Source organism: Barbus barbus (assembly GCF_936440315.1).
Source record: "Barbus barbus genome assembly, chromosome: 10".
NCBI classification, from domain to species: domain Eukaryota; kingdom Metazoa; phylum Chordata; class Actinopteri; order Cypriniformes; family Cyprinidae; genus Barbus; species Barbus barbus.
This window is the reverse complement of record NC_136738.1, coordinates 8,557,814-8,580,050: the sequence shown is the minus strand read 5'-3', so window position 1 is coordinate 8,580,050 and position 22,237 is coordinate 8,557,814. Positions and strand designations below refer to the sequence as shown.

General features: G+C 36.9%; 3 protein-coding genes across 4 annotated transcripts; 2 read left to right on the top strand and 1 right to left on the bottom strand.

The window, feature by feature from the left end:
* Positions 1–2,040: 2,040 nt before the first annotated feature.
* Positions 2,041–4,030, top strand: LOC306876049 (transcription factor Sp9; the record flags this gene model as incomplete). Its single annotated transcript, XM_079426947.1, has 2 exons — positions 2,041–2,061; positions 2,732–4,030. 2 exons carry the CDS (start codon positions 2,041–2,043, stop codon positions 4,028–4,030), a joined length of 1,320 nt encoding a protein of 439 aa, XP_079283073.1.
* A 3,328-nt stretch (positions 4,031–7,358) lies between these two features.
* On the bottom strand, positions 7,359–13,822 carry LOC306876149 (corepressor interacting with RBPJ 1-like). 2 transcript variants are annotated; one of them, XM_079427123.1, is made up of 10 exons: positions 13,630–13,808; positions 13,268–13,362; positions 13,043–13,116; positions 12,760–12,773; positions 12,379–12,431; positions 12,257–12,305; positions 12,014–12,131; positions 10,135–10,241; positions 9,757–9,842; positions 7,359–8,506 (listed from the first exon to the last, which is right to left on the bottom strand). In XM_079427123.1, the coding sequence occupies exons 1-10, from the start codon at positions 13,699–13,701 to the stop codon at positions 7,825–7,827; spliced, it is 1,350 nt and encodes a 449-aa protein (XP_079283249.1). In that variant the 5' UTR covers positions 13,702–13,808; the 3' UTR covers positions 7,359–7,824. The 2 variants fall into 2 exon arrangements, with proteins under 2 accessions (XP_079283249.1, XP_079283250.1); XM_079427124.1 differs by lacking the exon at positions 12,760–12,773 and having other exon boundaries at positions 13,630–13,822.
* Positions 13,823–14,413: 591 nt separating this feature from the next.
* LOC306876148 (secernin-3) lies at positions 14,414–21,958 on the top strand. The gene is made up of 8 exons (XM_079427122.1): positions 14,414–14,631; positions 15,183–15,339; positions 15,477–15,658; positions 17,197–17,396; positions 17,484–17,696; positions 19,184–19,346; positions 20,248–20,428; positions 20,710–21,958. Exons 2-8 carry the CDS (start codon positions 15,184–15,186, stop codon positions 20,869–20,871), a joined length of 1,257 nt encoding a protein of 418 aa, XP_079283248.1. The 5' UTR covers positions 14,414–14,631; position 15,183; the 3' UTR covers positions 20,872–21,958.
* The last annotated feature ends 279 nt before the right edge of the window (positions 21,959–22,237 follow it).

The window sequence follows — 22,237 nt, the reverse complement described above, 5'->3', positions numbered from 1 at the left end:
AAACAAACAAAAATAAATTTGGTTTTAACAAATTACAAAACATTTTATATATATATTAAATGTGCCGTTTAATGCTTATTTTCTTTCTGTCTTTATTATAAAATGCAGTTTTCAATAGCTACATTTAGCCTATTTGACACATAAAAGCTGACAGGCGTAATCAATCCACAAATGAAAAGAAACCACTCAAAGTGAATATATGAATTCATATATTAATTGCGAGTAGTCTGTTTAATGGCCTGTTTTCATCAGCGTCTCATATTGGACACATTTCGCCTGACTGGTAAGAAATCCACATCAGATGCCCCAATTTTATTTCATTGGCAGCAGCAGCATCAGCAGCAGTGTGAATAGACATGCAGTACATGCGCATACATACATATCTAAATATGTAACCTAAACATCTCCGAGCCTCAGGCCAATTTGTTTATGCTGAACAGACGTTTAATAGTGTTAATTGTTCCTCCGTCAATTTGCAGTGATTGCGGAAATCAAGCGATTTTCGAGACTCCACCACTTGGATTTGAATAAATTGTTTTATATTCCCTTGCTCTCTCCATAGGAGGGAATTTAAAGCAAAGCGCTTTGGAGTAAATTGCATCCAGCCTGACTGGCAGCGTTCAACCGCTATAATGGAGCATTATTTGGTCATTTTGAATACAGTAATGCACAACGTTTCGGCGGGGCCATTCTCAAGAAAATTGCTTTAACTTTTAAAAGGAGGCGATTCACTCCAAAGCAGGCAATTGTTACATTATGTCATTAGCCTTAAATGTTTTATCAAGCAGCGCAAGACACTGCTATAATGCATTGATCTTTATATATAAAAAAGAATTACTGAGAAAAAATTGTCATAATTAATTATTTGATCTGTTATTTATATATATCCAAAAGGTTTGTATTTATTTTATATTCAATAATTTTTTTTATTTAATTCTACATAATTTAGCGCTCAAACTTTGCATTAAGAATTCATATAGGCCTAAATTATAAGAATAAATATTTTTAACGATTTTCTACGGTTTTTGAGTCATGTGCTCGCGTGTTGTTCTGAAGGCATTTAAAGGAAGCGCGAGGGTGAGCGCGCGCGCGCATTAACACCCCAAACCCTAACATGCGCCCCCCAACATCCCTCCCTCTTTTTCTCTCTCACACTCTCAACAAAAGTCTAACACACCTGTTGTGGGATCAGTGGTGCCCCTGCGTCCTCTTCCTCCAAGATGCATTCTTGCATTTCACCGACTGGTTCTAATTTGAAAGTTCGACATGTTTTTAATATTTGGAATTTTCAAAAAAGTCAAAGCATGACTAAAACATTCTTAAATTTGAAAAAATATACTATTAATAAATAAAAAGAAAAAAAAGAAAATGACTCTGACGTTGCATGATACTTATGATTTTGTATCCTCTCAAAACATGGCTGCGTAATGTCACCTTATAACAACGCTAACGAGACTAAACAGAAATATCGTTATGGTTTTAATCCCTACATCAAATCACAATATAACTACCTACAAAATAGCCAATATAATTAAAATAATATCGGGATTACAGCTGCAAACGGTTACGCGTGTGAACCTTTAATTTTAAGCTCATCCGTTTGCACATCGACACACAAAACAGATATGGATATCATGCATAAAATCAAGATGAGCCGCTTACCATCGGAGGATGCCTATTAAATACCAATATGAGCCGAGCACTATAGTGTGTGCAGATTCTGCGCCTTGATGGCCATATATATATAAAAAAAACGATGAAAAATAGCTGATGGCTTATTGCTTGACAGTGGGATCAGTACCCCAGTCATTGATTGACGTGCAGCTTTAGTATTTCTGTCATGGTCGCGTCGCTTATTGGTCGGACGCGGCCCGTCGCGCGCTCAGATTGGCTGAGTATTGCAGCCAGCTGTACTTCAAAGCACGCGCTCACTATACAACTCGAGTAGAGAGAGTAAAGCTTCAGCGCACTGTCCCTCAGTCACACTGGAACACTGAGTCATTGTTCTCTTCAACTAGCTGTCTAGGAAAGGCCCTGGATATGGCTACGTCTATACTTGGGGTAAGTAAGCACTTCTTTATTTTAATTCGACCTATTTTTTGTTCTTTTAGTTGCATTAATTCCTCTGGTAGTATTGACATTTCAGTGTTGCTTGCTTGCATTCAAACTTTTCAATGGCTTTTATTTACGTTCTTAAAACGAACGATGCCACAAGAGAACCTTTTCGACTTTCACAGAGAGATTTTAATTCTCTAGTTTATATATATATATATATATATATATATATATATATATATATATATACTAGTACTGGTGCTTTAAATTAAGGCTGAAAGCATGCGCTGATCCGAAGAAGATATAATAAAACATTGGAAACTTGAAAACCACGTTCAGCGAAACGATACTTTCTGGAAATAACAGCCTAATAATAAAACATAAAGGAATTAATTTATAATAGTGTATTGATATTCCTTTAGTTAGCCTATTAAAAATGATAATACTACCGTAATGTAAACGTGGAATTCTTTAAGGACTTTAAGACATGACAACTCGTACAACTATTTTGAAAAAAAAAAAAAAATCACAAGTGAAGTAACTAATTTTCGCGCTTGACTCAGTGTTTTGGTTTGATTCGGGCGTTTGGTTTAGACTTGCTGGATTGTTTGATTTTCAAAACAGCCCAACTATGTTTTACAGTCTAATAAAGAGCATAAACTTCTCATCCAAACAGGAAGAGCCGCGGTTTGGAACTACCCCTTTAGCGATGCTGGCTGCAACCTGCAACAAAATTGGCAACACCAGTCCCCTCACGACTCTCCCCGACTCCAGCGCGTTTTCCAAAGGCGGATTTCATCCCTGGAAGAGATCGTCGTCGAGCTGCAACCTGGGCTCCAGCCTGCCCGGATTCACCGTCGCCACAAGCCGCAGCACCTCGGGACTATCGACCAACACCGGCTCGGCAAACAGCGCTTTCTGCCTGGCCTCGACCTCGCCGACCTCCTCCGCGTTCTCCGCCGAATACAGCAGCTTGTTCTCCAACACGGCGAGCGTTTCCTCGCAGGAGTCAGGACAGTCCGCCTTCATTTCCAAAGTGCACTCGTCTGCAGAGACCCTATATCCGCGGGTCGGCATGGCGCACCCGTACGAATCGTGGTACAAGTCCGGCTTTCACTCCACCATCTCTGGCGAAGTGGCCAACGGCGCGTCAACGTGGTGGGACGTGCACACGAACCCAGGCTCGTGGCTCGAGGTGCAAAACCCAGCCGGCAGTTTGCAAAGTTCACTGCACTCCGGAACCCCCCAAGCCATCCACTCGCAGCTTAGCAGCTATAACCCAGACTTCTCCACCCTTACGCACTCCGCGTTCAGCTCCACCGGCATCAGCCCCACTGCGTCCCATCTCCTGTCCACCAGCCAGCACCTGTTGACGCAGGAAGGATTCAAAACCGTGATCCCCACTTACACTGACGCGTCGGCCACAAACGCTATGATCTCCGGCGCCAGCTCGGGCATAGGGACCTCTTCCAGATCCTCCAGGAGATACTCCGGACGCGCCACATGCGACTGCCCAAACTGCCAAGAGGCGGAGCGGCTGGGGCCCGCGGGGGCCAGCCTGCGGAGGAAAGGACTCCATAGCTGTCACATCCCAGGCTGCGGTAAAGTCTACGGGAAAACGTCTCACCTCAAAGCGCACCTGAGGTGGCACACTGGCGAGAGGCCCTTTGTGTGCAACTGGCTTTTTTGCGGCAAACGGTTCACCAGGTCAGACGAGCTCCAGAGGCACCTGCGCACTCACACCGGCGAGAAGCGGTTTGCTTGCCCGGTGTGCAACAAGCGCTTCATGAGGAGCGACCACCTGAGCAAACACATCAAAACGCACACCGCTGGAGGCGGAGGCAAAAAGGGCAGCGACAGTGACACCGACACCAGCAACCTGGAGACGCCCAGGTCCGAGTCGCCCGAACTGATTTTAGAGGGTGTAAACCCACGGGTCACGGTCAAAGATCAGTCTCCGCACCACGAGTCCTGAGCTTGACCTCGAAGGCATTTTCCTCTTTTAGGTGAATCGAGAAAAGGAAACGGGTCTGGAGTATGCGACAAACTCTGACATTGCATTGGAAAGAGCACTTTCAGTGCAACACTGGCTTTTTCTGCTGCGCACAGGCGAACGCTTTTCCTCAGCTTTCAGGACGATGAAGTCTCGTCGAGGCTCAGTGTTTTTAACAGTGGACATTTGCTGCAGAATCGCTGCGGGAACTAAATAACCACGGCAGCCGATTGAGCTAATTGTGTACATATATTCACAAAAAGAACATGTTATTTTTCCTTGTAAATGTTACTTATGATTGTTTTGTGGTGGATCCTGAAATTCAGGGAATTTTCTTTTCCTTTCGACGCACTTTGTGGATGTCAGTATGTATGTTACACAGCTATTTAAAATTCATTTAACCTTTCCTTTACCTTGCTAAAAATATATAAATGTTTAATTGTACAAAGTCACGCTTATAAGGCTTTCATTTTGTAATTAAAGGGATTTAAAATCGAAAGATTGGGTTGTCTGGTGCAAATGTTTTCATCCGGTTCAACCGAGGCTTTGCTAGTCTCAGCTGTGATCGTTTAAAGACCGCGCGTAATTATTACGCACATTTATTTACATTTTGGAAAAATTGAAACACTGCAGACTAAACATCCATGATGTTGCGCTAATGTAGACTCGTTTTCCCCAGTGGGATAAATCAATAGTTAATGCCCCGGAAAGGCATTTTTGTCCAAATGAAAATCTTGTTAAATAGTATTAATTATGACTTGGAGCACATCGCAGCCCCATGTGCCTTGTATTGGCGATTAGGGATTCGTGTCTTATCAAATATCTAATTACTCTCCGAGACATCATTTGTTCAGAAGCTCTTTATCGCACATTTTCCGAGGGGATTCAGTGACAAAGGGCCTCTGAATATTTATTTGAATTGCTCAAATTAACTGCTTAAATTTGCATGTCAAACGGAAAATGTCCATCCAAGAGAGGGCTGAAGGCATAAAGCATCGTTTAGCTTTTATAAAACGCTACACTTGATTTGGTGTTATGGGAACAGTTTCCCCCCCTCTCTTTCTTTCTTGCCTGCCTTTTCTGGATGCCACTTTTGAAAGGGGAAATGGGGAGAGGCCTTATGCAAATGTTGAATTTAAAACGCTCTCGCAGTCAAATGGTCTCTGACTGTTATTTGAATATCAGTGGCCCTGTACTGAAAAGGTTCAAGGATGCTCTCTGACTTCTTTGTGTTTATCCAGTGCAGCGTCCGATCCCACAGAAAACCCGGCGGAATAATTACAGCTCGAGCCCTGCCTGGGAACTCGTTAGGGCTGCGCGTCTGCTCCACGCGCTTTCTGTGCTACAAGGTAAATTGACCAGAAGGCAATAGACTAAAATTATTTTCATTTCCTTTTGTGTGCTGGTGGCCGGTGCAGTACAGGCGGTAGCCTATTCAGGAAAAAAATAATAATAAAAAAAGCACAAATATAGAAAACGGTCCATTATGATTTAATGAAAAACTAATGACACTTTGCAAATAACGAATAAAAAATATTTAATAATAGCCTACTGGTCAAATATCCAAGGTTTTAAATAAGCCTACAACAAAAGGCAATTTCCGTTTTACACCAATTTAGGCAAGTGTTTTCTTCAAATAGGCTAGCAGGTGAACAGAATACAGTTCTCGGTCTTTTAAAAGTTAATGTAGGATGCAACGATTTTATGGCACACAATTCAAAATTTGTGTTACGGAAATGAGCGCTATTTGGGCATGAAGGCATTCACGAGCACGCTTTACAATTATATGGTTCTATTAAGATTTACAAACGGGAGCTTTTACATGGACAAGATCTAAATCCTTTTCAGTCTTTTGGAGGGGAATGATGCGCCTGGGGTGGCGGACAGTGGCGCTGTCACTCACGGCCTTTTGTTCGCGTTTTTCTGGAATGCCCTCTGACTGAGCGCGAGGCAGAAGTCAGCTTTGTTTGCGCGCGGTAATAAAAGAGAGATCAAAGAGGAGCGCCGCTCCGGCCGCGGCGCGGGAAACTCAGCCGTGACGGTAGTGTGAGTTTCCCGCGCTCCTCTTTCATCTCCACTTTAGTCAGAAAATGTCCATCAAGCGCAGATCGTGTTTACAAATTAAATGCTCATTATTATTAATAATAAATCAACCAATTCACTTCAGCGAATGGTAGATGATGTTTCACGGTCACATTCAGCCTTTCATTGGGTTATGTTTTTCTGTGACATACAAAAACAGTAAAGTAGTTAGTATTTGTTCCTGTAATATTAAAAACAAACCGAACTGCAATTAAATCGACTTTTACACAGTACTTCAGCGCCACCCTTGGGTTGGCTTTATTTGAATATTGCTAAATAGGCAACTGAGAGTTATTTCGTGCGAGTTTGTTAATATGGTTATATGCTCGTATTTCAGGCATTAACGTTGATCATTTATGCATATAAATGCGCTCTGAATGAAAAACATTTCGTGCTGGGAATATTTTTGTTGCCGCTTTTCACATGTAGGCCTAACACTTCAACATGAGGAGATGAATCAGTGGATTGTGTATTGATTTATATTAATATATTCAATTACAGTTCAGTTCTGTTGCTTATACTAGAAACTTAAAAAAAAAAATCATTGCACCTAAACACAATAAATAGCCTAATAAAGTCACCCTGAATTTAAATCAAGATACAACAAACTACCAAAATAAAACTCCAAAATTAGTGTAAAAATCATGTAAACAACCATTTTCAGTCGTCTTTGAGATGAAAAATGTTGTATGTGGTTGAGGCTGAAGAGCAACTGAAGTTTTGTGTCACATTCATTATAAATTTATTTGACATATTTTTGAATTTACAAGGACATTTAAGGTGAGGAAGAAGCTAAAAAAAATAAAAAGTTAAATGAACTTGGAACAGGCTGCAAAATAAATCACTGAAGTTATTATGTGAGGAATATATACCCTCTTGTAAAAAGACTCAAAGAGTCAAACAAACGTTACATTTTGGATGGGCTAAACGCTAAAATAAAAGGCAACAAGGACTACAGCAAATTTTGAAAACAATGAATGAGTCAAACATTTTAATCGTGCTCTATAACAGGCTCCATTTCTATATTCTCAGAGCATTCTCTTCTGGAGAAATCCTCAGAGCTGCCTGTAAATGAGCAACACGGAAAATTTCAGATTCCCTCATCATGTATCATCATCATCATCCCTCATGCCGGTCCAAACCCTTATGCATTTAGGAAAGGAAATTAAAAAAATATATACATTTAAACAGCTAATATTTCCACACAACAGCAGTTGTGACATCTATGAAGCTCCAAAATGAAGGAAAAAAAAAACAATTTTGTACTCCGAGTCTTCTGAATATAACTTTATTTGACAAACAGAACACTTTTAAAGTTAATATTCACTGAAAATCTTCCCCTTTCCTGCTCTCAGTACCAATTATTATCAAATGTCAATGGTTCTCAGGTGACCAAGAGATGTTTTAATGAAAGGGGGGAATTTACATGAATAATGACTTGAACTTTGGTTTGTTTGTCACATAAAAAGTATTATATGACTCCAGAAGACGTCTAATACAAGACAAGAACCACAAAGACTCGTCATTTTTGTGTCTTCATTATGATTATTAAAAAAAAAGTAGACCAAAGTATAAAAAAAAAAGAAAAAAAAAAACTCACAGTGTTTAGGGTTTGGAACAACATGAGGGTGAGAAAATTATGTACTGAGTTTGATTTGAAATAATCCTTTAATCAGAGATAAGACAGTGTCCGGCTATTTCCCTCTGCTGTGTTCTGTCCTCTTCTCTGCATCTCTGCTATCACTTCTGCTGCGTTTTTCACTGCCCTTCCCTCGTTCCCGACTGACACTCCTCCTCCTGACATTTCTATCAGAGTTTCTTTCTCTTTCCCGACTTCTGCTTCTTTCCCTCTTGCCCTTGTCACGTTCTCTGCTCCTGTCTCTTCTCTCTCTCCCTCTCTCCCTGCTCGTGCTCCTGTATCTCTCCTTACCTCTCTCTTTCTCATCTCTCCGTCGCTGAGGGCTCCTGCTTTGTTCTCTCCTCCTCTCCCTACTCCTGTGTCTATCTTTACCTTTCTCTTTGTCGTCCCTCCATCTCTCTCTGCTGTGCTTGTTGTCTGGTGACCTCTGAACTCTGTGCTCATTGTGTTTTGAATGTGCGTGTTTGGAGTCCAGACTGTGGGTGCGTTCTTTCTCCTGCTCTCTCTCAGAGCTGCTGTCACTGGTTGAGTTCCTTCTTCTCTTGCTCTTCTTCTTGGCTTTCTTTCCGGAGGGTTTCTCATCCTCAGAGTCACTGCTGCTGTCACTGCTGTCTGATGAGCTGCTGGATGAACTCTCACTCTTGGCTTGTTTCTTTTTCTGCTTCTTTTTGCTCTTCTTTTTCTCCTTTTTACTCTTTTTCTTCTTCTCCTTTTTCTTTTCAAGACGGTCAAGTTTCCTAAAAAGAAGAAGAGGATGAGATTAAACAGACTGCAGACTGATTGGTCATTGTTATAGTATGTTGTGGGCATTTTCCATTTTTTTTTCAAAGCGTTTAAAAGTTTTGGATCAGTAAGTTATTTATTTATTTAAACAAATGAACACTTTTATTCAGCAAGGATGCATAAAATTGTCCAAATGTGACAGTAAAGTCATTTATAATGTTGCAAAAGATTTCTATTTCATATAAATGCTGTTCTTTTGAACTTTACATTCATCAAAGAATCCTGAAATAAAAAAATGAATCATGGTTTCCACAAAAATATTAAGCAGGACACCTGTTTTCAACATTGATAATAATCAGAAATGTTTCTCGAGCAGCGAATCAGTATATTAGAAGGATTTCTGAAGGACTGGAGTAATGATGCTGAAAACAGCTTTGCATCACAGGAATAAATTACATTTTAAAATATATAAAAAAAATGGTTATTTTAAATTAAAATAAGATTAAAGTTAATAAAATCTCACAATATTACTGTATTTACTGTCTTTTTGAACAAATAAGTACAGCCTTGGTGAGCATAATAGACATCTTTCAAAATATTTATTTCAAACTCCAAATATTTCAACTGTAGTATATAACGTGTATATATGACCAATGTGCATTTTGGGCCTTCTTACTTTTTTTGTGTGTGTGTTAATAAATTATTGCAACACAAAAGGAAGGCTAATGCATATTTATGTTAAACAGCTACTTGCTTGCACTGAAATTAGTTTATAAAGAATTTGAAAAAATACAGATATTCTACTTTTCAATCTCCAAAAAAGTTAATAAATAAAAATAAACAATAATAATAATAAAATGTGAAACTAATAATATTACTAACTTTATTTTTCTTTCTATTTCATCTTATTGGTAACACTTTATTTTAAGTTCTCACTATAAACTTGTTGCTTATTAGCATGCATATTACTAGCATTTTGGCTCTTATTAGCACTTATAAATGTTTTATTCTGCACCACCATATTCTAGATCCTTTAATCCACCCCATACCTAAACTTTATAACTGCCTTACTAACTAATAATAGGCAGCAAATTAGTATTTTATTGAGGCAAAGTCGTAGTTAATAGTTAATAGTGAGAAATCGTCCCTAAACTAAAGTGTGACCATTTTATTTATAACGATTTATGTTAATAGTTATTAGACGATCAATTGGATTATTATGAAGACAGCTGGTTGTGTACGTGCAATAAATAATTACTCATACCTAAGCAGTTTCTGCTTTTGTTTAGTAGTCAGAGACTTCAGGAACTCCACCTCAGGGTCATCCTCTTCCTCACTGGCCACAAGCTCCTAAAGCACAAACACAAACACACACACAATCACTAGATCCACTCTCTGACCATACATATACAAGAGGCCAATCAGAAAGGCACTTTTGTGTAGAAGCTCAGTGTGAAATCCAGCATGTCTCATCTCTCTTGCAATTGTAGTTGTTGGTCTCATTAGTTCTAGTCTAACCCTTCAACCGACAGGAATCGCTCATGAGCCATCCGTTCAATAATTGGACGTTTTCCTGCAATCACACGCTGAGCTCCAGACATGGATATCATGGGTCATATTTGGGCAGGGACCTGGAGATTACCTGTGCTGGATCACTCATGGTGCTGTCCCTCCCAAGGACACATTTCTTCAGCGCAAACCCACTGTTTCGCATCTCTGCCATTAACTCGGAGGGGTGCATTGACGGACCTGTTAGGACAAATCACTCTTTCAGAACAAATAATGTGTGATCATGCCCCCCCTCTGAGAGATGTACTCTAGCGGCTTTGTTAACACAAAGACACATCAAACTCCCTCGTCTCCCAGCTGGGTAAGGCGTACACAGTATCATTCGGCAGAAGCAGAGGTTTCATCCAATCAAAACAACAAATAATAACATTTTCCCACCAACACAAGAGTAGTGTCTATCTCCGCTCTGCTGCAACATACATATATTACTGTACTGACTCTCTCAGGAGACACTGCCGCCACATTGCTTTATTTGAATAATAGAAACACAACAACACAAACTGAGAGAAAAGTATCAAAGTACACCACACTTCCTCTACCAACTCTAAGTTAAAGGGACACTTCAGCCAAAAATGAAAATTTTGTGCTTATTTTCCACTTTATGTTGTTTATTATGTCCACTATGGTTTATGTCCACTTTATGATATTTCTCACTATTTTGAGAAATATCAGTGGTTTATTTGTCAAATTCTGTTCAAGTCAGGGTTGTTTGGTTCCCTATGTTCTTAAAAAAAAAAAAAAAACATCTATTTTGCTTTGCTGAATTTCGAAAGAAAGAAGATGTAGCCTAAATGATGAAAGATTATTATTTCTGCTTAAATTTTGGGTGAAGCATCAATGCAATTTTGATTTTATTCTGGAATCAGTGTTATTTTAGAATCACTGACATACTATTATAGATCTTGTTATTATTTCTTTTTTAAAAATTCACTTTGTTTCACTTTAATTGTAATTAAAGTTTTGATTTTGTTGCGTGTTTTTGTCATGTTCATTATTTTTTTTTAAATAGTCTATTTCATTTTAATTTTATTAATAGATATTTATTTGCTTTAGCTCATTTAGTTTTAGTTATTTTAGTACTTCAAGGTAAACTAAATGAAAATTAGAAATGTTGCCTTTTTTTTTGTTTTAATTTGAGTAAAACTATAATAACCCTGTCTGGATTTGAGTTGACATGTTTGGGTAATGATAGTAGTTTGGTGTATGAAATATTCCATCATATTTTTCAAAAGAAATTAAGGCCATCTCATCAAGATTTTTCAGGTTTGTTTGTCAGGTTAGCCTACATAAAAATAAAAATACTTTACCAGCATCACATAAACAAATTAGATTATAGTAGATCATCTAAAATCTTAAAAACATGATATGCACTTATATTTTTGCCTGACTGCCTCAGCTCAGGACAGTCACTACTGAAGGTTAGGGACTGTGTGGGTTCTAATGTCCAAACAGTGTTGTCCTGACATCTGCTTCATATGATGCCATTAGTCACATCATGGCATTGGCTTAAAAACACCTGTATTCAGAACTTATTAACTTGATATGAATGGGAATGTTTTGTCCTGGTATTGTAGAATTTCTAGGTGTATTATTAGACACTACCGCCATCTACAGGTTTGAAAGTGTATATCAGCTCTAATGTAAGAACAGCAAACCTGCATTGGACACTATCCCCCGGTTTCACAGACAAGGTTTAAGCCTTGTCCCAGACCAAAATGTAAGTCTGAGCTGTTTCAACTGAAAGAAACTTGCACCGACTGATCTTAAAATATAGCAATGCCTTTGTTTTGTCTCAAGAGGGACACCAGTAATGTTTTTTTTTTTCCTAAGGCACTTTATAAAAGTTACTTAAATGTCCTAATTCACTATGGCCTAATCCTGGCTTAGTCTAAACCCTGTCTGTGAAACCAGGCCTATATATCATATATTGTATAAGGAAAGAGCACGTTTACCTGCTTCATCACTGGTCATAGAGCTGGCGTTGATTCCTGACAGGCCAAAGAGGGGACACTCACGATCAGTGTTCACGTGACCCCATTTATGACACTTAATGCAGCGCACATTCCGCACCTAAAACAATGGAAGAACATGAAAACAAGCACAATGCCCACATTCACTGCATTTAGACATTTGTGGATAAGCAAACATTGTTAATCTGCATATATGAAAGTGTAGAGCACAGAATGAAACGCCACCTGAATGCCAAAAGGCTGATCTCGAATATTCATGTCATCCTTTGCATACCTGAGAAGATAGAAAATAACCGTAAGAAATGCATGAATGTGCAAATCTGAGAAGTGATGACTAGTGAACTTACTTTTCACGAGGAGCTACTTTCTGCCACTCAAACTTGTACTCAGATTCTCCTTCCTAAGAAGAAGAAAGCGCAAGGTCATTTTAGGTGACAATGTAACTATAAGAAAATAAAAAAATCCACAACTCTGTAAAGCCTAAAAAATTTAAAAATTAAATATGAAATGAAACATTTTACAATTTACACGTTTAGACAAAATTTTAAGTTTTTCAGTAAATGTTTGATCGTGTTGATGATTAAGATGCCTTCAAAAAATTGTGTATCAAATACAATAAATGGGGTTAAACATACTTGACAAGTTTAATATTCATATTTTAAAAGTTTGACAGAGCACAGTCACTAATAATCAACAACAAACTTTAACGTAATGTAAATGAACATTACCTCTTTAGTCTCCTCTAGAGGAAGTTGGTGATGATATAAATAAAAGAAAACAAAACAGGTGAATACATACACTTTCGTTTAGCAATTTTTTCTAACACTTTGAATTTGATCAAAAATCGTATATGTTTTTATGTTCGTGTCATGATTTGGACACAAATGATCAGTTATCATCAGTTACATTCATTTAATGACTTATTCTACAGATTTTTTATTTGATTTTTTTTTTTGGTCCACAACAACATTAAGAATACATGAAGAATGTGGTGAAAAGCAAGATTATAACCTTTAGACGCTCCTGGAGGTGCTTCATACATGAAATTAAGGCCATTCTTCACACGATCATCTCCCATCAGAAGTCTGGAATATAATACATACAAGAGACAAAGTTACAGACCTGATCATTTCCGTAAAATCAGAGGAAACCCTGACTCTTGAGGTTTTCAAAAGCATATTTAATTGAATGAACACATGTGACTGCTGGATCCAGTCCTGTGTCCTCTCCTCTCACCTGTTGTTGTATGTGTCCTGCTCCTTCACGTAAGCCTGCATCAGTTCCTCCTGCTTCTTCTTATCGAAGGTTAATTTTTGCTCTGCGATCCATACCTGAGAATCAGGGTTTAGGAGTTTAACTTAGTAGTTTCTCTCTCAACACACACATTAATGACTGTCTTCATCTGACATTACACTCTGCTTTCTATATGATTAACGTTAGCTGATCAAACTGAAAAAAAAAAACATTATATCATTACAACTATATGATGTGTTTGTGACTAAATATATTTGCGTATCCATTTAGAAAAACAAGTAAAGATCTGAACTAATGTTTACACCATAGCAACAGTAGCTTGCTAGCTAAAACCTCCCGTTTACCTTCTTTATGTTGGATTTTGATGCAGGATGAAAATCTTTCTTGCACATGAAATTAGCAAAAGATTTCCCCATGTTTGACCACCAGCGTAACGATCAAATTGTTATTAAAAACTGTTATTAAAACCGTTTCCGCCAAACGACATCAAAACACCATCAGCGGCGCCTCTCTATGACGCAATAATGACAGCGACGCAAAAAAGCACATCCGGGGTTTGCCATACTGAAATAAAATCAAAACAAGGGTCGAACTGTACCTACAGTATACTATTATACTGCTGTCTGATTAAGCCAAATAACTGCTATGCGTAGATGTAAAGATATAAGTTCAACAATAGCTAAAAACATTATTAGATAAAAAAATGGGAAAGCTGTAAAATGAGCTAATATGTATTTATTTATTATACATACATCCTAGCTGTATTTGTAAATCTTAATAATAATAATATTAAAAAACATATATTAAAAACGTGTTTTTAATACTTTTATTTTAATTTCAAAACGTACAGCGCATGTAGTAATACATCATAATATTTCTTAAATAAACAACAACTGTCAAATCATCTGAATACATTATTATACAAGCGGTTAATTTTATTTTTATCGATTTTCATTATTTTATTTAATTGTGTTTGCACTCCTGTGATGTTTGTTATTTATATTATACGTTTTATATTATGATGATTTATTTGATATGTTCAATGATTTTGCAGTGTTTGCGACAGCGAAATCAAATGCCAATCAGAAACGCTACTGTACAACCATGTGACTGATGCGCTGTTGCCCCGCCCTTTTCCGCTGCTGATTAAACACACACGTGGATCGACTAGACTCACGTGTCAGACAGTTACTGCGGATTGTTTGATTAGTTATGAATCAGATAGCCGTGCATGCGTATTTGTGTCAAAGTCTGAGCGCAGTTTTGTTTATGGAGAAAGGAAAAGGAAAGTAAACACGTTTAATCTCTTCGTATCTGGTATTTGTATATACGCTGAGTTGGACAAGGTAAATCAAATTATTTAAGGCATATTGTAGACGAATGTAACAATTACTGCTAATATTTGGATCAGCTTAAAAGCTACCATATTAGTGCTATAGAATGTTTCATGCAAAGGTCTGTATTAAGAGTTCATGCACGCTGTTGATGTGGTATATTTTGTGTTGAAAAAAAATGACCTATTGTTTCAAGGTCAGTGTTTTGTTATGAATCAATGATTGCCATGTCATCAGTGCATAAATAGAGATCTTGGTTTCATTAATCATATAATAGTTTTTCAGCACATGAACACTGGATGTTATTGGGCAAAAAACTGAGAAATAATTTCCACTTGAATGTTACTGCTTACCAGTGTTGGGAAGCTTACTTTGGAAATGTAATAGGTTACAGATTACAAATTACCCTGTTCAAAATGTAATGCATAGTGTAACTATTTCAATGACTTTATTAAAGTAATGTAACAGATTACAGTTACATTTATGTTGTAATTAAATTACGTAATTCTGCTACATGTAACTAGTTAGTCCCCAACACTGCTGTTTACATCTTTTTATTTCAGGATGTACCCAACCTCCTGCGACACATTTGTAGCCTTGCCTCCATCTACAGAGGGTCAGCGGATAGTCTTCGGGAAGAACTCAGACAGACCCTGCGATGAAGTTCAAGAGGTAGTCTACTTCCCTGCCAAAGACCATGAACCAGAAGAAAAAGTTGAGGTATCTCGAGAACTTCTGATACAGCTGTTTTTTCTTCCACAGGCTTCAAATGAGTGTAGTGATTGGGCTGATTATTAAACATAAAAGCCCCCTGTCTGAGATGGACTATTCATTTATTCTCTTTATCATGTGATCAGTGTACATACATAGAGATAGAGCAGGTGCCTCAGACATATGCAGTGGTTCTGAGTCGTCCCGCCTGGCTGTGGGGGGCAGAGATGGGGGCAAACGAGCATCAGGTGTGCATCGGGAACGAGGCGGTGTGGGGGAAAGAGAGTGTGGATGGTGAAGAGGCTCTACTGGGCATGGATCTCGTCAGGTAATCCAAGAAACTATTTTTCAATTAAGTATTTCATATTCAGAGTTAACTGATATTATTCAACTAGTATAATTCAAATTATGTTGCCTGGTAATTAAAAAAAAAAAGTGTTTTTACGGCACAAACTGGATGTTACATCTCTTTTTTACACATCCTAAAAGTCTATATTAAGTTTGATCAAATTTAAGAGCATAAAAAGTTAATAACCATAAATGGTATATACAAAATGCCTTAATTATAATTTCAGGAGGTCTTAAATTTGGAGACAGAAAAACAGGAATCGTCATACAACCTAATGTCATTATTAAATTCCAAAAGGCTGTGATTTATAGATTTTCTCAGCTGCTTTGTTACGTTTGTCAGATCACAAATGAAATTCTCAAAACGTCAGCATCATCTAGTCACTTGTATACATCATAAATGCAATTTCTCATTATTTTGAACAAACTGCCAATGCAAAGGATGCATTAATGCATTTACATTTAGTCATTTAGCAGACACTTTTATCCAAGGCGACTTACAAATGAGGACAATAGAAGCAATCAAAACCAACAATAGAGCAATAATGCAAATGATGATGTACAGTTGGTGGCTGTTTCCTGCACTTATTTTACTGGTTCTCTGTTGAATATTCTCAAAATGACTAGGCAAAAGAATTAGAAACTGCTTCTATGATGTGTACAAATGACTAGAAGATGATTAAAGAAGCAGTTTTAAGAATTTCAGTTGTGATCTGACAAATGTACTGTAACAAATGAGAAAAACGGTAAAATAAGAGGCCCAGAGCACTTCAGGCTTATTTATAATTAAAAGTATTGCATTATGATGCATTATGTTTATAATTTTTGTTTTGGGGGGGGGTATTATTGGTATTTTGTTACACTGTAAATTGCATTTGGCAATTAATTCAACATAAATTAGTATCAGCACAATAATATGTTCATTTCCTTTCTCTAAACACATTATTATCGTGTCAGTAAAATCTAATAACAATCAGCCTCTAATTTGTGTGTATTTATATATTAGTGCATAAAAAATGGTTACAATACATATGTTGAATAAAATGTGATTTGAGTATTTTAAAATTGCACTTAATCTGTTTTGCAGTAGAATATGGGCCCAATATTTTTAATGAAGTAAAAGAACCCAAGATTGTATGGACTTGTTCTGCATGGTTATACAGTGTTAATTTTATTTGTGCAGGTCTTTAAAAACGTATTGAAGGAATGGTCCACCCGAAAATAAAACAGTCCACCATCATTTACTCATGTTTTTCCAAACTTGCATGACTTACTTTCTTGTGTGAAATGTAGAAGATCTTTTGAAAAATGTTGGTAACCAAACTGTTTTAGTTCCCATTTACTTTCATTGTATGGAAAAAAAAATGACAATGAAAGTCAATGAGAACTAAAACTGTTTGGTTACCAACATTTTTCAAAATATCGTCTTTATCTTCCTCAAAAGAAAGGAACTTGGGTAAACTATGCTTTTAAATGCAATTTTAAACAAAGTGTGGAATGTTGTTTGTCTGTATGTAGGCTGGCTCTGGAGAGGGCCGACACTGCTCAGCGGGCTGTAGATGTGATAACAGATCTGCTGGAGAAATACGGCCAGGGAGGGAACTGTATGGAGGATGAGTGTGGATTCACCTACCATAACAGCTTCCTCATATCAGACCGCACGGAGGCCTGGGTCCTGGAGACTGCTGGGAAATACTGGGCAGCAGAGAGAGTGGAGGGTAAATCCTGAGTCATGCAACATTACAGCTTTAAACTGAAATCAATCAAAGCGTTTAAAAGGTCTGCTGCTGTTTCTCTCTCTTAAGGCGGCTATCGGAACATCTCCAATGAGTACTCCATCACTACTAAGATCAATAGGGAGCACCCGGAGTTGAGGACGTATGCAGAGAAGCAGCGCTGGTGGAACGGAAAGGCTGAGTTCAACTTTGCTAAGGTTTACTCCTACTCCAATACAGCCCGGATTGAGGCCGCAGAGGGCCGCTACTGTGAGGGCCGCAAACTACTGCAGAAGAGCAAAGGTGGCTGTCAGTTTGGTGATAGAAAGTGATCTGCAAATTCATGCAAAGATAATAATATTGCCTTTTTTTTTTACAAATTATAATTTAATGTTTTGGTCTCGGTAAATATGGGAATTCCTTCAGTCTAGACAAATATATATTTTTTAATTTTGATTCATTAGTTGTTTTTTTGTGTAATTTTGACTTTTGATTGACTTCATTTAGAATGAAAATAGTTTATGATTAATTGGATTTATTTGGTTTAAGAATCTGGACAAAGAAGCTGAAAATTAAAGGGGTGGTTGATTGCGATTTCACTTTTTTAACTTTAGTTAGTGTGTAATGTTACTGTTTGAGCATAAACAATATCTGCAAAGTTACGACGCTGAAAGTTCATAATAATAATAATAATAAATTATTCATATATGAATCGTGATTCTGTCTTCTAATGATACTAATGGATTCACAAGTTTCAAAATCAGTGTTCTAAAGCAGCGGTTCTCAATCCTGTTCCTCGCACCCCCTGCTCTGCTCAGCATCTCTCTGTCTATCTCATTCAGATCATCAGCTCCATCAATGAACTGTGTTCCAATAATACACTATATAGACAGACACATATTTTTCGCATAGCTACGAGAAGCGTTAAATATGGCACGCACTTGCCGTGGTAGCGAGCAATACTTGCTGGCAAACGCTTCTTACTGGTACAAAGTAAACAATTACCTTACAAAAATACTACAACGCAATCATGTATTCTGCTGTATTAAAGCTTTAATCAGGATAAAACCGTATATTAGAAGCTAACATAGGCAGTAGCATTTACAAATAACAGCATATCTAAAAGTATGAGACAACAACAAACAAAGAAATGTGCTTGCACTATCCTTTTCACTAATATTCTCTGCGTCTCAATCGGGCTCAAATTCATAAGCAATATTGACGATGCCATTGTTTTCAATACAACCGGAGCGCATTCTGAAGTGAGGACATTTAGACGTGCACTGACGGTTTAGCCAAACACAACACACTGGACCAGCTAACCAATCTGAGCCCATCGCGTATTTCTGAGGGAGGGGCTTCATAAAAACAGGAAGTCATCGGGGACAGAGCGGTGTAGAATGAAGATAAATTATGTGAAAAATAATGTTTTTTTTTAAACGAAGCATTAACACATTTTAGACTGGAACCCATAAACACAATCAAGCCTAAAAAAAAAAAAAACAGCCAACCACCTCTTTAAGAGAATTGATAATTTTGAATGAGCCATGAGTTCCATATATCCCTTTGTGATATTTCATAGTTTTAATGACTTTACTTTTATTTTAATGTAGAAAATGATAATAAAGAACAAATAGATTTGTCTAACTTTTGACTAGTACAGTACCTCGCTGTTAATTGCTATTTATGATTGTAAAGTAGATTATTTATTTTGCATAGATTATTTATGGACCTTTTATAGAATTCTAAACTTGTTAGACAAGTTGTTCTGTCATTATAATGTCTTACAGGCCACATCACAGCAGAGAAAATGATGGAAATTTTGAGAAATAAGGAAAGCGGAATCAACATGGAGGGAATGTTCATGACTACAGGAAGCATGGTGTCTGTAGTCCCAAAAGACCTAAATTTACCCGGCGTCCACTTCTTCACTGCTACTCCAGACCCTGACCGGTACAGTACACCAGAGTCACTGATATTCACAAGAAACAGACCTGCATCAGTGTTTCGTGCTTTATAGGCATGTCACATAACTGCAGATTAGACAAAAGCAATTCTCAAATATTTCCTATGATAATTAAAAATAGTGTATGTATAGTGTAGTGGACAGTGTGCCAACAGATGATGCTATTGCGCTAAGGACGTCACCTCCCCCCCCCCCCCCCCCCCCCCCCCCACTTCACTTCCTGTCTCCTCTGCACTGTCCTAACGTAATAAAGGCAGAAAAACGCCAAAAATAGAACTTTAAAAAAATCATACTTGTATAGTGTGTACACACACACTCACACATATATATGTATAATGGATTTCCATAGTTTAAGATCTAATCTTGTAACACTTTATAAATGGTTCTCATTAGTTAACATTTCTTAATGCATTAATTAACATCAACAATTATTTATTCATCTTTGTTAACATTAGTTAATAAAAATAGAACTAAATACATTGTTAGTTCATATTAGCTCAGGTTCATATTTTAGTAATGTATTTATAAATGTTAAAATTAACATGAAATAAGATTAATACTTAATACTTTACATTGTTAACTAATGTGAAAAATGGAACCTTATTGTAAACGGTTACATTAAATCCTAATATTACTCAAGATTAAACATGATATTTAAGATAAATGATCAATTATTTCCTGTTATGATTTTTAAATATACTTATTAGTTAATAAGTTAATACATTATGACTAAACCTAGTGGCAAACATCACTTTTATTATTGCTTTAAATGTAAATTTATTTGCTATTTTTGCCTGGTGGACAATACAACATTGAATTATAAATTCAAAATTGAATTATGTAAACTGTAACTGTAAACCTGCATAAGTCTTGTTCTTTTGTCTACAGGTCAGTCTTCAAGCCGTTTATTTTTGTAGTGGACATAAAGCAGCTGAAGCATACGTGTTCTCCGTGTTTTGGAGAGGAGGATCCTGTGAAGAAGAAACCCCGTTTCCAGAGCAAACCCAACCGCAAACACCCTCTGTTTCTGAAACACGAGGTGGCCGCCGCCATCATCGACAGCTCCGGGGTGAGCCACAAAATATTACAAAGCACAAAGTGTTTTAATACTGGCAGTATTTATTAAGTAAGCTCTGCTACTAAGTCTGCATGCAGAGAGGTAAGCCAATCATAACAAAGGTCATTAGCATGGAAATCTTAAAGGTACAGGAGCCAAAACTGTTTTAGAGAGAAGGTTATCTTAAAAAACTGAATTACAAATTTAGATTTGTGCAAGAAAAAATGCAGGGAATTTTTAATTTATCTCAAATAATGCTAAACATTTATTATAATTATTGTTTGTTTGTTCAGGAGAGAGGACAGAAGATCGAAGAGACAATGAGAGCTCTGGAGAAGCAGAAGTTGGCAGAGATGGAGGAATATCTAACTAAGGGGATTGAAGATGCAACGCTGCTGGTTCATCTCTTCACAGACACTGTAGATGAGGAGCTTAATATTTATAACAACGCCTGAGACTTAGTTTACAATTAAAAAACATGAGTAGAGTTAATTGGATTGTTGGGTGTTTCTTCAACAATGGGCACTTTTGGACCTGTGGACCCTTAATTACTTTGTCACTAGTTACTAATTGACTGGAGTGGAGGCATAATAAAAATATTCAGCTCACAAGTGATGTGAACAGAATATTCTGACACATCATATGTCTCAAAAATGAAATTTCTAGCTCTTCATTGATGCTAATTGTATTTTATACTGACACTAAACTATATTTATATAACATAAGTCCCTTTTTTCTGATATAATCATAGTTTACCATGTAATTACTCATGGTTTTATAAAGGATTTCCATTGTTTAAGTTTATTCAGTCTGGTAACACTTTACAATAAGGTCCCATTAGTTAATGCATTAGTGTAAAACTAAAATCTATACATATAAACAAATATAAATGAAGGCATGGTTAAGAGTTTTAATGACCTTCATACAGCTTCATATTTAAAAACCTTTCAACCCCTCAGACATAAAAGTCCCCAAAGTTAAATAAACACCCTTATAATGTTGCCAAGAGCTAGTTGGAGATGTCATTCGCACAATCATTTAGGCACTTACTGTATGTTTGGATATTATTTGAAATGATTGTACAGAAGGCAGTAATATATTTGAACTTGTTAATGGTTTAGTCTCGTTGTTCTCATTACTTAAATGTTACTAAAGTTAAACTAATGGTATGGTTTTACCGTTTTATAGTTTATGTCAAAGATCTCAAATGGGAGGTTTAAGTTGTGTCTTTCAAGCCTTATGTCCATGTGTCATGAAATCCAGTGTCGATTACAGTCCTTTTAATTATAGAATGTCTCTATGATGCACAGATATCCTATGCACTCAACAAACACTTAAAGCTAACTAATTAATCCCAAAAGGAGTCGCTTTGAGAAATGTTTGATTGTGTGAACATTAGGTTTCCAGGACCATTAGGTTTCCAGGACCTACTAACTCACCGCTCTATTAAAGTAGATCTATTTAGAAAAGGATCAACACTCAATAAAGTTCACACCACATGCACAATGAGCAAGTCTTTATTATTGTTACGTGGAATTCTGGGCCCGGTTGCATGAAAACCCTTAAGATAAGAAAACCCTTAATTATAAGGTTAAGGACATACTAAGTACTAGAATATTATACATTTGCTGAATTAAATCTAGGGTGTACACATTTCTGCAATCCTTCATTTAAACAAAATTGGCTAATTTACTTATCTTACAGAAAAATATTGGCATATATTTAGTTGTTTTTATTAAGTATATGTTTATTACATTTCAATTTTACCATGTTTCCATGAATAATATCAGTGATCATTAAGAAAATACATATTTTTTATTT

Coding starts and splice junctions, on each gene's coding strand:
- LOC306876149 (XM_079427123.1), bottom strand. CDS start 13,701: ATGGGGAAATCTTTTGCTAATTTCATGTGCAAGAAAGATTTTCATCCT. Junction 10,242..12,013: donor TATGACCAGTGATGAAGCAG/GTAAACGTGCTC, acceptor TTGTCCTAACAG/GTCCGTCAATGCACCCCTCC. Junction 8,507..9,756: donor CAAAAGCAGAAACTGCTTAG/GTATGAGTAATT, acceptor TCTTCTTTTTAG/GAAACTTGACCGTCTTGAAA.
- LOC306876148 (XM_079427122.1), top strand. CDS start 15,184: ATGTACCCAACCTCCTGCGACACATTTGTAGCCTTGCCTCCATCTACA. Junction 17,397..17,483: donor GGCAGCAGAGAGAGTGGAGG/GTAAATCCTGAG, acceptor CTCTCTCTTAAG/GCGGCTATCGGAACATCTCC. Junction 20,429..20,709: donor CCATCATCGACAGCTCCGGG/GTGAGCCACAAA, acceptor TTGTTTGTTCAG/GAGAGAGGACAGAAGATCGA.